The sequence below is a fragment of the Microplitis demolitor genome, chromosome 2 (genome assembly GCF_026212275.2).
Source record: "Microplitis demolitor isolate Queensland-Clemson2020A chromosome 2, iyMicDemo2.1a, whole genome shotgun sequence".
NCBI classification, from domain to species: domain Eukaryota; kingdom Metazoa; phylum Arthropoda; class Insecta; order Hymenoptera; family Braconidae; genus Microplitis; species Microplitis demolitor.
Genome location: NC_068546.1, coordinates 23,273,376 through 23,289,761, shown reverse-complemented (window position 1 = coordinate 23,289,761; position 16,386 = coordinate 23,273,376). Strand labels below are relative to the sequence as shown.

Sequence of the window (16,386 nt, the reverse complement as noted above, 5' to 3'; positions counted from 1 at the left end):
AAGACAATAGAAATCGTTAGATTTCTATTTAAGAGTGATATGTAGATTTCTATTCATATTTGATAGTCGTCTATTAGTGTACGGTTGACTGAAGTAGTTTCTTAATAAGTTTTTAAATCTTTTAAGTATACATATTGTCATTATAACTTTAATGTCTCATTTATTCCTTTTTTTTTAACTTAATTAGTGTAACTAGAAACCATTAGATGTCTGTCACTTCTAGTTATGTCTTGAGAAAAAAAAAGTAATTATGTAAAATTATTCTAAAAATTTAGGAAAATCTAAAATAAATCTATTAAGTTTATGAAAATTTTTACTCTTAATAAATGCAATATTTCGTTAATTAATTTTATACTGAGAAAAATAGTAATTTTTTCAACAGTTAATGGAAAAAATTTTCTTAAATTTGCTTGTTTTTTAATTACTACCCAATTCATTCATTGTTATGTATCAATTAATATGACAAGAATCACAGCTTTAAATAAAACACAAAAGACACCCAATAACTGGTGCAAACTATTTGACATTTTTTGGACAAGATTAAAACTATATGTTATTGTTTTAGAGTAAATCAGTAAAAAAAATATATGTATATATTCATATAATATGGTTTCTTATAATGGTTTTTTGCAATTTATTATCGATACAAATTTATATCAATTTACATTCTATTGTTATAATAATAATATTTACTTATATTTTAGATGATGAAAATGTCCACATTTTATATTATGCGTGACGTCAAAATTAAATCTATTGGTATAAAAAATGTCATTGATGATCAAATCATATTGTGTTGGTGATAGTTATTAAATTTTAAGACTTTAGTATAATCAATTTTTATAGTTTCTTCGTCATTGATCCTCAGCTATATTACTTGATTATTATCTATTGAAAAATGATAAGCAATATAAATAGTAATTAGTATGCGGCTAACGACAATAATTGATCAAAAAAATTAAGTTTAGTTACTTAAATTCTAACTATCATTGATTATTTTTCTAATTCTCCTTTACGTTACCACCTTAGCCACATCAATTTCAACAAAATTTTATGTTTGACATCTTTTTTTTTTCGTTAAAATTTGAAATAAACAAATGTTTGTACTGATTCTATGCTTTTTTATATTGGTCTATTCACTATGAATTTAATATTTACAATGGCTTACTTTTCAAAAAGACATGATGGTTTCGAAATATCGAGGTGATTCGACTAGTTGTAATTTCTTGAATAACATAGTTTTATAGGTCTAAACATTTATTTATTTTTTTTTTTTTCAATTAAAAATATCTTTTTTACCTTTACTGCATTTATAGAAAGTGGATCAGTTCATTAAAAATGTATTTGAAGTTTTATGAAGTACAAATAACAATGAAAAAACCTAAATTATTTACAAAAGCCCACTCAAAAGACCCCCTATAATATATATTTTACATATACATAGGTGCTCTACATAGTTAAATTTCCAGGTAAGAATAACGAGCGACTCCAAAGAATTAGATTTTTAATTATTAATAAAATTAATTTATCTTTAATAATGTAAGACACTAGATAACAATGGAAACATTAAAATATCAAAGAATGCACAATTCTTTAAAAAAAAATAATTTATGTAAAAATATTTTATTCACAATAGTCTAATTAATTATCAAGTATTTCAATCTGAAATTATTTAATTTTAAATAATTAAATACGAAATCGCATTGGTTATGGTAGCCACGTGGTTTACTTAGTAATAAATGAAATATTTTTCCAATTCAAAATTTAGCTATTTATATAGATATTGTACCTATTGTTATTGAAACTTTTATAAAAAAATTATTTTAATTGAAATTTTCAAATATTGAGTCATGCACTTGTGCAATGAAAATTAATTAATACATTAAATGTTAGACAGGAGTGTAACGACGCCTATAACTTAAACAGTTTATTCATGTAAACTTTAATGCATAATTTTAAACAAGAAGTATTCAAAATTATTAAAAATCAACTTAGTATCAGAAAGGAATGTTAGTAATTAAAAACCCTGAATGAAATTCTTAGTAGTTGATTGACAGCTAGATAATAAATTAAAATATCAATGAAGGTCTTTTTTTCTAACTGACATAATTAATGCAAAAATCTTTTACTTATTATGATCAAAATGATGTGTTTTTTTTTTTTTTTTAATACAAATTATTTTTTTACTTATGATCAAATTATCCGCTGCATAGGTTATGGTTACCACGTGGTCGTTACTTTTATATGATTATTTTCCCAGATTCAAACCAGAATAAAACAGAAATGTATCAGCATAAAAAACGAATAAAAGCAAAAGCTAATACAGTTTAATGTTCTTTATTGATTAGATCGATAAGATTTATATATGCATATAATTTTAAATTAACACTTACTAACATAATTTATAGCAGGTGATATTTATCATTTGATTGTTGTATTAGCAGCTTGTGCATGATAAAATAATCGGGATATATATTTACATCTATGGTTTTTTCATAAATGTTAACACTTAACTAATGCAAGTAAACATTTTTTCAACTATTCATTTTATTGTATTTTTCTTGAGTCTAAAATTTTCATTATACTAATTAATTTTGAGATTTTAATTCTGATCCATAATCTGAATCTAAATTTACGTCAAAATCTAAAAACTCTTGAACTTTTTCCTTATATTATTCTTTGCAGTTCCAACAGTATACCAAATAACGGAGTATAAAATGAAAATATATTAGTTAATAAAAATTTGTAATATTAATTTATATTTAATAATAAATCAATTACCTTGCATAAACGTTAGAAATTAACATTGTATTTTACAGCATTTCCAAATATTATATTCATATCATCAGCTACTTAACTAACCGTAATATACTTTTTTTGTATTATAAATGTAATTTGTAATAAAGTAACATCAGTTTCATAGTTGGCTCTTGTTGTTTTTTACTAATCCGATAAAAGTACCTCATAATTGAGTCTTATCTTACTTTTGATTTCTTCTAACATTACAGAATAGTTGGCACAAATCATTCTGTAAAATATTGAATTATTTTAGTCCTAATAAAAGACAGTTTTTTCTTTCACTTCGAAGGCTCAGATAATACTATCTCCTCTGGATCGTTCTCTATACCTCTATTATCTACAAACGATGTTCGTCGTTTATGCATGACAAATTAACTGTACAACAATTATTATTTAAATTAAAAAACAATCATGATATAGATTATTTAAATAACGACAAAAACAGTAATATTTAACTTAAAAAATAATTTTGATTGTATAAAAAAAATGATTAACAAAGACCTACGGCTTCCTGTAAATATAATAATTTAACGATTTTGTTGATGTCTAAAATGAATCAAATTTATGAATAAAAAAAAAAGAGATTTAGTATTTCTATTTATTAACTGTTTAAAAAACTTACTCATTATTTAAAAAAATGAAATTATTTATTTATTTGTTTAACATTATAAAACATTTATTTTTTCTGTTTAACATATTAATCTTGTAGTATAAAACATTTTAAAATTACGTCATAATATAATAATGATAATAATAATTTTATTTATTTTATAATCGTAAAACTTAAATAGATTTTACACTTAATGACTTTTTATTACTTTTGGCAACAACCTTAACACTAAGTTTTCATAAATGTAATTGAGCAAAAATATTAATAATAATCGAAGTATAGAGATTTCCAATATCACTTGTATCCACTTATTGCATTTTTTTAAATACTTGCTAAAGCTGCAAAAAAAGAGAAAATAAAATCTTTAATAATTCAATTACATGATTGACACTTAAAGATTATGATAATTTAAGACTAATTTTTATCCTAATACTAAGAATAGTCACGTAGTTCTTGGATTAAAACGAATGTAGTAAAAAAAAGAAAAGAAGAAGAAAAAAGTAGCAACCATTAATATAAACGAGTTTAATTCGACTATATGTTTATTAATTGAAATAGAATTTTAAAAGAAAGATTTCATTTAAATGGTAGCGAACAAAGTATGAATCAAATACTTTAATTAATATAAGTTTTTTTTTGGAGTTAGCAGTTATCTAAAAATTGGTAACCTACTTTATGACAAATAAATTATAGAAAAAAAAAACATTGATTTATTTTAAAAAAGGCTTAAACTAAGATAAGAGACCTAATACTCGATCAGGGAACTAGTACCCGATCACTCATGTATTTGTATATCTATATTTAGAACAATTTAGTAAATATAGATATACAAATATATGGAGTGATCGGGTACTAGTTCCCTAATTGAGTATTAGGTCTCTTACCTTATAAACAAAAGTAAAAAATTTATTTTTTTATGGTTTATTTGTGATAAAACAAGTTTCAAAACTTAATTAACCGTATTATTTTAATACCAATATCAAATAGTTTGAACATATCGATTCCGAGGATTTTTAACTTTTGAAATTAAAAAAATGAAATGTTTGAAGCATAAATTTGTTATTAGAAAATTTATATTAGAGTGGTAATTATGATTTAAATGTGTACTATAAAAAAGAGCTGAATTTAATTTGTCGTTATGAAATATTTTTTAGTCATAGAAACTTTAAACAGAAAAAAATAAAATTTAATACACTTATTAGTTTTTATATTGTTTTCAAAATTCAATATGAGCTGACTTTGTTAATAGTTATTTATAATTTTTATTGTGAACCGAAACAAAAAATTATTTTTAGTGTTACAATAAAAATTTCTCTTATAATATAATTGATCGAACAAATAAAAGAAAATTATAGAAATTTGAAGAAATTACCTGAAATATATAAATATATTTTTCTTTTTTACAGTGAGAATAAAGTGTAAAAAATCCCATGAGGTACAATTTTCGTGCGTTCACTAATAAATTTAGACTTTTCTAGTTGGTCATTGTAGAATCGCCAATTTCCTGTCAAGTTTCTACAATATGTGATGTAGTGAAAAGAGTTATAACCAATAACCCCTGTCAAGCTATAATTAAAAAAAAAATCATATAGAAACAAATCATTTGTATTTCAGATGTAATAAAGATGTACCAACCGATAACTAAATTTTTTTGATGAATGTGTTTCATTTAAATCCAAACACTTCGGTAATTCACCAAGTTTACATGAAGTTCCATCTTTTTCATTTACCGATTTTACGTCTAATTCAATGTAAATATATCGATTAAGTGTCGTTTTACAGGTTGTTTGTTTTTTTTGGCAGCTTGTGCAAAATTTATTATAAGCTATGCTTTTAAAATGTAATGCTTCTTGCAAACATTTAAACCCTTTTTCCATGATTAAATTATAATTTGCAGTCAAAACCGGTATATTACGTTGATAATCTTGGCAGCCGAATGATGAACATGAATTATTTTCGAATGCACTTGGTTCACTTGTAAATAATTTAATCCACAAACTATTCACGTTATCTACACAATTAATACAACGATTTACGTTTTTAGTTTTACGATTGGCAATATTCATTTGATTTTGTGTGCATTCAGTGTCTTGATAGATAGGATGTAAAATAGAAAATCGTTTAACATAGATATCTTTTTTTAATCCTGTTGACATAAAATCGGTAACAAAATTAAAAGTGGAATTTGAAGAATTGCTAACAAAATTATTAAATTCTTCATTTTGTAAACATCCATAGAAAATCAACTGAACAATACTGTCGAATGGGCACGTATTGAAAGCAAACCAGGATTCATTTTGAAAAAAGACAGGTCCGCTTTTATTACCATTTTGTAATAAAAATTCTTCTTTTTTGTTTGAAGGCGCCAAATTGTTTATTAAATTGATTTCGGGAAAACTTTTGAAGTATTTACCTTCCTTTTTAATCATTCTTAAATTTTTTTCCACAGCGGCATCGAAACTGTTTTCATTCAATGGTGAATTATTATCGGAACAATAACTGTGATCAAGATTAACTAAATTATTTAAATTCGGCTGATATAAATTTTCGTTATTTTCATTTGCGCTACAATCAATATTATCTAAAACGTTATTATTATCAATTTCAGAAGAATTAAATGACTCAGTATTAAAATTGGTGGGAATATCTTCATTGAATAAATGACAATCTGAATCTAACCAATCACAGTCGTTGTGCTTCATATCATATCCTTGTCCATTCCAATTTTCATTGAGTAAATTATCGTTAGGTTCGCAATCTTCTTTGCATAATTCGTCTTCAGGATTACTATTTATTTTATCATTTTTTTGCTTATTAGCATGGTAATTCTTAACGAATTTTAACAATTCGCGTTCAAAAATTTTGACACCACCATCAATAAGTTTAAGATGAGCTTTAACTAAGTAATCAACACGTGCAGGGAGAGAAATCATTTTACCTAATAACTCTTTCAATTCTTTAAACGCTTGCTCTATGTACGCAGAAGTTGCTCGTAAACTCGTGTAATGAATACAAACTTTCGTCCATAGCGGAAACTCTCTCACTTCTTTAAGTAATGAATCTTTAAATAGAGGTACATAAAAAGTGTTTAAATTATTAATATCATTACTACCATCAGAATGAACATTCAATGAAAAAGCGACAAGATTATTTATCCAACTTGAAATAGTAGTGTCTTTTTCTAATAAATCAGTATTGGTCTCTCGGCGTAAAGTTTCATTTTTTTCTTGATCAAACTCCATAGTTTTAATTTTGTCTTCAATATTATTAATAAAGTCTTGAGATTCATTTTTGGCAATCAATTTTTCCAACTCTGACCTTGCTGCTTTTGTAGTTATCATTTCGCCATCAAAATCAACAATAGAATCATCATATTCGGTGCCACAGACAATCAAAATTAATACAAGGATTCTTTCAAAATCTTTTAAATTATTACAATCCATCAATAATGCAACACTGTATAAGTAAAATGATTTAATTCTTGGATGAATAACCGATTTCCAACATTTCCAGCCACTTATAGCATGAATAAAATGAGCCGTATCCAATCTGATAAAAGTTTTTACAGAGTCAAGTGAAGCACCGTTTTTGACATGTTGAAAACACCTATTAACGTAATCAAATAAAGAAAAATTATTGCAAGCTAAACAGGAGGCATTTAAAAGGACACGAGATCCATCACAGACTACTTCTGTCGGAGGCGAAACTTTACTAAGCCAGTTTTCTAGTCCAAATTTGATGGTCTTAGTGTCATGAATTTCCGATAAAATTTGATAAACAGATTGTGAAGTATTACTAAAATTAATTACGATTTGGTATAAAAAAATACTACTCGTAGTTTTATTTTTGCTGTCTAGAAATTTTTTTGCAAGACCTCCTGTAGCATCAATACAAACAGAAGAATAGTGTCTGTGAAGACGCCTGTATTCGTTATAACAATGGATTTGTTGCGGTGAAACATAAAATACTGAAAAAGGCGTATCAATTACAACTTTTATAAAATTTTGATGAGCAGGATTATCGTCCTCGTTGATACGATAAATAGCTTTAATCAAATCTCTCCGATCTTCTGGCTTGACATTCAACTTTTCTTCCTTAGATTCTTTCTTTACTTGATATAAAACATTAGAATTGAATAGAACAGGACATTGAGTACTACCTGGTTTTAACAGATCTTTAGCTTGCTCCAAAATAGTTCCCTTAACTCCATTTGCATCGATCATAGTTTTAAACATTTTTCTTCGCTCGGCTTGCAGTGGCCTTGTAACTTCATCATGAACTTCAAAACGAGTATCCCGGCATCGAAAATTAATAAAAACAGAACCTTTGTCCCCAGGATTGTTTTCGATGTAACCAAAAATAGGATTATTGCACACTTTACTTTTGCACTTGCCAATAAATGTCGCATAATAATTTCCATTTTCATGAATTGTGCCTTTTTTAAATACAAAGGCACACGGTAGTTCAAACTGATGCCATAATTCAAAGGCAATAGTGTCAGTCCACACTTTCGGCTGTAACCTAGGATTTTTACAACTATTGTCTTTTTTATACATACATTCCCAAACACCTCTAGCAATTTCAACATGAAAACATGGAACATCATCCCGCTCTTTAGCATATAGTTTATTAAAATAATCCTTATCGCTATTATCATCACTGTCATCATTATCATTATTATCATTGCTGTCATTGTCATCATCATCATTATTACTATAAGTGAATTTTTTCTTAATTATTTGGGAAAAATATCCACATTCTTTTCTTGCTCTAGTCAAAATCCCCCTACGATTGTCTTTTATGTTGGTCCTAACTGCTGCAGTATTCCATTTACCCACAAATTCTGGTTCCTTGGACATTTTCGACCATACCTCAGCAGAGTATGCTGGCAAGGTATCTGAACAGAAGTAGCTCATATATCTTTTTATAACAGCTATTGAGTCCTCATCTGATACAAGCAGTGGTCTCGGCATTATTGAGTTAATGATTGATAAAACCTGAAATGAAAAGAAAAAAAAAATTAATTGACGTCCATACAGCATCAATTTATTTTTTACTTAAAATAATAATTTAAGTTAATATATTTAAGCAAATAATCCGTTTACCACAATTTAAGTTAAGTGATCAACGTAGAAAATAATATTTATTTTATTATAAATAATTATTATGTAAAAATAATTGTTATAAATAATTATTATATAATAATTATTTATAAAAGAAAGGAATTAAAATGTTTTCGTCAGCCTGATTACTATGCATCTAATAAATATTTTAATAAATAAATATTTCCTTGGATTAGATTTTAGAAATAATAGGTTGTATCACCTAATTTATCGACTGATAATAACCCAAGTGTCACACTTGCCTTTGTGACATCTATAAGATATCCCTGATAGCCAGGGTGGCGACCTGCCGCCAAGTTGGCCTTTCCATAAATTGATCGCAACTTTCCAAGAGACTTGTCGACAACTTGTAGTCAATACAGTTACAAAAGCTGAAAGTTGTCGACAACTCGTCGTCAAGTTGTTCGCAACTCATTTACACCAACTTTCTCGTCAGTAACTCTGGCTATCAGGAATCAGTTTTTAGGCAATTTTGTGCTACATCGATAAGGCACCAACATGTTGACAAAACGATCAGAAATTTATGTCACCGAAAAAATATCTACTTAAAAGACTTGACACAAATGACGACAAAAAGTGAAAAATTACAAATAGTAGCTAATAAGTCATCTAAACGACTTTTTAATTGACATAAGACAGGAAAAACAACACAAATTTTCGCTCCGGGACTAACATTTGCATGTTGTATTTACACCGAAAAAGGTGACTTTGAGACAAAAGAAAATTTGCTTTATCCTTTTAAAGACATCTTAAAGTTGGGTGTATGTTACTTGGGAATTAATTATTTCTAATAGAATTTGATTTAAATATTTAATTTTACTATGTGCAAAAAAAAAAAAAAAATTATTAATGATAATTTTTTTACTGTTTGCAAAACTAGCTACTTACCAATAAACTCCAATTAATAATTTTGCTGAACTTTTCCTTGTTGTCACTGGGAAAATTCATCTTAAAAAGGTGTTCGAATAAATAAAAAAATCTGAAATTAATAACAATAAAATAATTAATCAGTTCCCACGATGCCTAAAACGGAATTAAAACGTTCCGATCATAAAATTAAAAACGATGTAATTTTAAAGAGAAATTTTTATTTATTACTTAAAATTGGGCGCTTTCCATACATAAAAATCGCAATCAAACAATACGCAAACATAAGTTTGAATATTCTTAATGCATATCTTTATATATGCAAATAAATCCTGATTTCCCTCGTTTACAGCATCGGGCGTAAACGGCTGGGCCGATTTCGCTAATTCTTTTTTTGTTGTATCTGTTATTATCAGGTCGGCTAGTAAAATTATAAATATAAATTTCAGCTTGAAATAATTAACAATTCAATAAACTGTGACTTCTATAATAACATTTGAACTACTCCAAGAATCGCCAAGATCATAAATACTTACACATTTATAATTAAAAAATAAAATGATGTAAAAATTATTAATAGCAGTACTAATAATTAATGGTAATATACTTACATATAAATGAAGGACAAATAATGTTGGAGATTAGATGAAAGAATCACATCCGATTGGTGAAACATTATAGAGTTGAGCTCCATTTTGATAAGTGGTATAAAAATATTGTTTTCAAAACTGAAAAATAAAAAAAATTTTAATATTTGGAAAAAAAAAAAAAAAAAAAAAAAAAAAAAAATTAGAAAAACATCTTTAATTATAAAATGATGTTTAATAATAAATATTAATTAAAATTTTCATCAAATTTCTTAGGCTAAGTTATTTTGAGTCTCAATGTAGACGCAAAATATAAATTTATAAAAATTGCGCAAATGAATAATTAATAACTTCAATTGTATAAGTCTACTCTAATATTAAATAAATAATTAATTATTAGTTTAATTTTACAAACCTGCTCCAATATTATATTTATTTATTATTGACTTCGATGATACTTGTAATTTAGTAATTGGTTTACCAACTATTTATGAGACCAACTGTGTAACACAAAAATACTAGTTGAACGGCAAGTTAAAATACTTGATAATAGGTGACACACCACGTAAGTTACAAAACAGAGCGGTAAATTATAAAAGAGTAAATGAAAATAACATTAAAATGTTTTCAGTATTTTTAATACATAATTAATATTGATAAAACAAAATAATTAGTCGAGTGTATTAAATATTAAATAAATAAAGATAATAATAATAATATTAAAAGTGGTTTTCTAAGATTCTTTGAGGACTCTTTCGTTTCATATTTTATTGTGGCTTATTGACATTTCTCTCCGATAAATACCTGGATACTCTTACGATGTGCTAGATGATCAACAGGATTTGATAATTACTTGATAAGATTACTAATTTAATTAAAACATAAATAATAATGAAAACAATAAAAAATTTTAAACCTAGAGCAGACACTTGCGCATGCGCACAACTACTATTAGATCAACGGGCATAATTAAAATTTTAATAATTAATTATAAATATAAAAACAAACAAACAAACGCTATTTTTGGTGGGGTATTAACAAACAAATCAAGATAAATGGAAAAAAAATTAAAAAAGATAGAAAATGAGTATAGTCACCGCTAACTTCAAATAAATTTTTAAAAATTTATTTAAAAAAAAATAAAGAACGAACAAATAATTATTTATAGCGAACATTGACGAACAATCGACGAACAAACGAATTGCTAAAAAAAATTTGCCAAAAATCGAATTCCCCCCGCCAACTTAAGGGAGCTCAATGAAACATTTACTGGAGTAAAAAAAAATTATACTAATTTAAAAAAGAACAAAAGTCGGCCATTTTTATTGATTGACAACGCCGTCTGACGGATAACGTAATAATTTTTGTTTTCAAAATTACATCAGTAAATTGTTATTTTTTTTTTTTTTATTTTGCAGCGACAAATTTGCTCTGATAAAAAACGAAAAAGATGTGACCAAAACCAAGCTTGCTGGAAATTTCCTTACTCGGGCGCACGTGCGATATCTATAGATCTATAAGTGACAATTATATTCAATTACAACTATCCTCCATAATGAATTTCTAATCGTGTAATTCATGTGTCATTCACAGGTTTTATTGATGGTGGGTCGACTCTTCAAAGGGCCACTTTTGTGTTGTGAGCTGCTTGTGAGCTGCATGAATTGATTTTATTTCACTTTTGCGATTCAACACTGTTGTAAAAAACAAGATTGTTGATGATTTAAAACACGCGCCAAAGTTCGTGAGGTAATTTATCGACTTTTCCAACTGGGCGCCATCTTCCTTTCAGCTTTATTCAACAGACTTCAGAGAAAACGACCCGCAGCCTACTTCTGTCCTTTTTTTGGAACAACCTCAGAGGAAACGGTTACTCGGTAAAGTTTTATTTATTGATCTGTTGAACATTAATCAATCTTTGTGATAATTAACTAAAATTATAAATATTTATAAAGTTTATTTGTTTATTTATAAATCCATACTTATATTTTTCGTTATCTTATTGTTATTTTGTATTTTTTTACAGTTCCAAGATGGGTCGTCGTCCAGCTAGGTGGTAAGTCATGCTTTGTTTTTTTTTTTTTAATTTAATTAAATATCAAAAATTCCAGAACTCCAATCATTACTTTCTCAATTAAATGAATTAATCACCACAATTAATCCATTCATTGACATTATTTGTTATCAATTTTAAAAAATTAAAACCAAAAGTTGGGTTATCCCATATGACGCAATTGAGTTTTATAATAATCAAATTAACGTAATCAATTAAAAATTTTACAGTTATCGCTACTGCAAAAACAAGCCGTACCCAAAATCCCGGTTTTGTCGAGGAGTTCCAGACCCCAAGATCCGTATTTTCGATCTCGGTAAAAAGAAAGCCAGCGTGGAAGATTTTCCACTTTGTGTCCATCTAGTTTCCGATGAGTATGAACAGTTGAGTTCCGAAGCTCTTGAGGCAGGACGTATTTGCTGTAACAAATACATGGTAAAGAATGCTGGCAAGGACCAGTTCCACATTCGTATGAGATTACATCCGTTCCATGTCATCCGAATTAACAAAATGTTGTCATGTGCTGGAGCTGATAGGTAATTTTTTTTTATAGTTAACTAGGAAGCAGACTCAGACTGTGTTCTGAAGTTTGACATCTCAATTTTATATTCCTATTGTCAAAATTAGAGTAAATTCAAAATTCAGTCCTAGCATTCTGATGTCAATTCAATATTTTGACAGTAAGATATTGACTGCGTGATTTTGCTTGCGCTGGCGAATAAAAAATAAATTTGCTGATCTTCTAAATTACTGTCCAACCCAGACCAAGTCTTTGTCTCAACTTGTCAATTGTCAATCATCAATAATCAAATAAACTTATTCCGTAGACTCCAGACCGGTATGAGAGGCGCTTTCGGCAAACCCCAAGGTACCGTTGCTCGTGTCAATATCGGACAGCCAATCATGAGCGTCCGGTCATCCGACCGTCACAAGGCTTCAGTCATCGAAGCATTGCGTCGTGCCAAGTTCAAGTTCCCCGGACGTCAAAAGATCTACGTCTCCAAGAAATGGGGATTTACAAAATACGAACGTGCAGAGTATGAAGAATTAAAGAACGCTGGACGTCTTGCACCAGACGGTTGCAACGTTAAATATCTACCAGAACACGGCCCGCTGTCAGAATGGAAAAAGTTCCGCGTACTTTTGGCCAATAATTAATTACTCTGTTGATTGTCTCAATAAATAAACTTTCCATCTATAATTATATTTTTAATATTCATTTTATTTACATAAAAAAAATTTTTTTTCCACCTGTCATGGTAGGGTTTAAGATAACATATATATGTATATAATGGATATAAATTTGAAAAATTCATTTACATTACAATAATAATTACCTCTTAATATAAATACAATAGATATATAATATAATATATATTTATATATAATTTATAATAATAATAATAATAATTGTCAATAGAACAATGACTAAGCGGTAAATTGTTAGTAAATGCGTACCATTAACGCTCTAGCATAATTCCGATTTAAAAAATCTATTTACTCGTATTAATAATTAATTAATTAACTAATTAATGGGTATTAAGATTCAAAAGTATTAAATATACAAAGCCTTACAGCTGATAACTGATAACGAGTCTAGAGCATTCTCAGACTATCCCCCCACTTTTTATTAAAAGTATTCAATGACCTGAACTGTCAATCGTATCAAAATTTAATCAATTAATTAAAAAAAGGACAACGGAGTTACAATTTTGCTTCTATAAATTTAAAAAAAAATTATTTGCAAGTAATTTTTTAAAAATTTCATATCAGCAAAATTGTCCATTCTTCTATTACTGCTCCATTTTTTTTTTTTTTAATTAATAAAATTTCAATACAGTTGACAGATGTTTTAAAAAAGTGGGGGGTATTGTCTGAAAATGCTCTTAATTAATTAATTAATAAATCACATTTGTTAGTCGCGACTTTGAATACTATACAGGAGATTCAATATTGTTTGTAGACCTTACGGATAATCGGTGACTCGGACATTAAATTTGTGTAGACATTAATTCTTTGTCAATGGGAATTACAATTTATTTCACTATCGTTCTCATTAACTCCGGTGGTGAGCTCGTCGTCGATGTCCAGGTCGCAGATGCGATGATGAGACTGCCCGTCAGCACTGGTGGCGGAGTCTAGGAGCGGGGACAATTTTTCAGCTTCGCTGTCTTCGTCTTGTCCTTGGGGCTGGTGATAAATTACACTCAGTACAAAATAATGAGAATGATAAGTAAGTAAATAAAAAATATTTACGTCGTAGTGAGCAGGCTGTTTTTCATTAACGAGTCTCAGAGTATCCCGAGTCCTGGAGTTCTTATCACGCGGATGACTGGTTTTGTTCCTCATACCAGGGGATCGTCCATGCAATTCCTTCTGTGACGCGACGGTCTCGTCTCTCGCCAGAAGCACAGACATGCGGAACTCTGGTGTTGGACAGGGAGTCGCGCTGCTGGACCTCGCACCCACAATCGTTTCTCCGTCTTTTAGACCCGTGTGCTTCGACACCGGCGTTCGTTCTGCAGATCTGCAATGGGGTAGTTTTACTACCGTTTGTATTAATTTCTATTCAACAACTACATCATTACTGCTAGCCAATTTAAAGTCTACATCAACCAATCATTAGATCCACTACCAATTACAATTACAATCTCATAATTAACTCACCTGTTTAAAACTTCAGCAGCCTGAATTGCACTGGCAGTATCCGTGTCAGGAGTATCTGGAGATTCTGGAGCTGGGACAACAACTCTTGGAGTATATGGTCCATTTAAAGCTTCGATCAGTGACACAGCTTCGTAACCAGATGGAATATTTTCACAGCTGCCCTAAAAATAATTATAAATGATCATCTAACATCTGAAGAGTCCAGTGTCTGACGTGGTCTCCAGTGCTGACTTACTTCAGGCATCGGAGGATTTGAAATAATGGCTCCAGTAGCTTTCTGCAGTGCTTTTATTTGCAAAAGAGCACGAAATGGTGCGCGACATATTGGACAATTGTTGGCTTGATACCTCAAAGAGTCAGCGCACCCGTAGCAGAGACACAGATGCCTGCAAGGCAGGATCAATGTGTCGCGGACATCGCACATGCAGATAACGCACTCTGATCCATTGTCCTCAGCATCTTCGTCACTGCCCTGCTGCTTGGTATTCTCGGTATTTTTATTTTCTATCCCGTAAATCTCCTGCAGCAAATAGCAGAGACCATCCACGTACAGCTTTTGCTTCAGAGCCTTCAGGATGTATGACCCATCAGACTGTTTCTCGACGACCGCTATCGTCGTGTGAGACTGCTTGGGCTCTTCAGAGCCTTCCTCAGCCACGCAATGGATCGCTATCGGCACAATCTCCCTGTCCGTATTATAAAGCAAATCTTCTTCATTGTAAAGACTCGGGTCGAAGACATGTGAGGTCTGAATAAACTGTTGGTTAGCTCCTTTTTTGTAGTGATACGTCTCTGAGTTCATTGATGGGTCTCTTGGCACGTATCTACATAATCAAATTTAATTAAAATTTTATTAAAATACTAATTAATTAATTAAATAACTTACGATACTCCTTTGGCGGTGATTTCTTCCGTACAAAAATAATAAACAGTAATAGCGCATCTGACATCGCAGTCAAAAGTGAACTCGATGTTGAACCTCGTGGTTTTTTTATCAACATCACCTTCACCAAAGTGTTTTATTGCATTGATGGTGTCATTTGACTCCGAGGAAGTCGGCGCTGGATCAATGCTCTTGGTTAATCTCAAGGATTCCTTCCTAATGTTGACCAAACTCTTCAGAGTCTTCGTCGGGTCATTGGCCTGCGGTGGCGGGTACGGGAAAGGTGTCGGCCTGCTTCCTAAGAAATTCAAATCAGCGTTCTCTCCAAATAAATATGCTTCTGGCTGCGGAGTGTCAAATCTTTCGCCTCCCATAATGAAGTGGCTTCCAAAATAATTTCCTAGCAAAGTTACCAACCAAATTAGCTGCCGCCGTGATTAAATTTAAAAAAAAAAAAAATTACCTGATCGCGGTGGATACTTGTATGCATGATTTGACACAATGTCAACTTCTTCAACTCCAGCATTCTGTCTGCTTGTCAACGAGCCCATTTTGACAGTTCACTCAATCAAATTTTATTTTAAATCACCAGTTCCAGGTCTTGATCTAACTCCAGGTCTTGATCCAAGTTCGGGTTCAGGTCCAGGTCAAAGTTGTTAAATTTTTTGACAGCTTGTTAGCAACACCTCCAAGTAACTGTTTACTTCCTATTCCCAACTACTATTTTTTTTCTTTTTTTAATAAAAAATAAAATGAATAGTAGCCTGTACCTTTAATCTAGAAGTACTTGGTCGCGG

At 29.5% G+C, this 16,386-nt stretch overlaps 2 protein-coding genes across 3 annotated transcripts; one reads left to right on the top strand and one right to left on the bottom strand.

Moving 5' to 3' along the window:
• The first annotated feature begins 11,783 nt into the window (after positions 1-11,783).
• Positions 11,784-13,245, top strand: LOC103578049 (60S ribosomal protein L10). The gene is made up of 4 exons (XM_008558991.1): positions 11,784-11,863; positions 12,013-12,042; positions 12,270-12,575; positions 12,867-13,245. Exons 2-4 carry the CDS (start codon positions 12,020-12,022, stop codon positions 13,195-13,197), a joined length of 660 nt encoding a protein of 219 aa, XP_008557213.1. The 5' UTR covers positions 11,784-11,863; positions 12,013-12,019; the 3' UTR covers positions 13,198-13,245.
• Positions 13,246-13,323: 78 nt separating this feature from the next.
• On the bottom strand, positions 13,324-16,331 carry LOC103578048 (E3 ubiquitin ligase Rnf157). Of its 2 annotated transcripts, none has more exons than XM_008558989.3 (6): positions 16,053-16,331; positions 15,593-15,989; positions 14,942-15,530; positions 14,707-14,867; positions 14,296-14,566; positions 13,324-14,229 (listed from the first exon to the last, which is right to left on the bottom strand). In XM_008558989.3, exons 1-6 carry the CDS (start codon positions 16,138-16,140, stop codon positions 14,059-14,061), a joined length of 1,677 nt encoding a protein of 558 aa, XP_008557211.1. In that variant the 5' UTR covers positions 16,141-16,331; the 3' UTR covers positions 13,324-14,058. The 2 variants fall into 2 exon arrangements, 1 of the variants encoding a protein (XP_008557211.1); XR_549437.2 differs by having other exon boundaries at positions 14,138-14,229; positions 14,296-14,585.
• Between the last annotated feature and the right edge of the window lie 55 nt (positions 16,332-16,386).

Coding starts and splice junctions, on each gene's coding strand:
- LOC103578049 (XM_008558991.1), top strand. CDS start 12,020: ATGGGTCGTCGTCCAGCTAGGTG. Junction 12,043..12,269: donor GGTCGTCGTCCAGCTAGGTG/GTAAGTCATGCT, acceptor AAAATTTTACAG/TTATCGCTACTGCAAAAACA. Junction 12,576..12,866: donor TCATGTGCTGGAGCTGATAG/GTAATTTTTTTT, acceptor CTTATTCCGTAG/ACTCCAGACCGGTATGAGAG.
- LOC103578048 (XM_008558989.3), bottom strand. CDS start 16,140: ATGGGCTCGTTGACAAGCAGACAGAATGCTGGAGTTGAAGAAGTTGAC. Junction 15,531..15,592: donor ATCACCGCCAAAGGAGTATC/GTAAGTTATTTA, acceptor TTGATTATGTAG/ATACGTGCCAAGAGACCCAT. Junction 14,230..14,295: donor AACAGCCTGCTCACTACGAC/GTAAATATTTTT, acceptor ATTTATCACCAG/CCCCAAGGACAAGACGAAGA.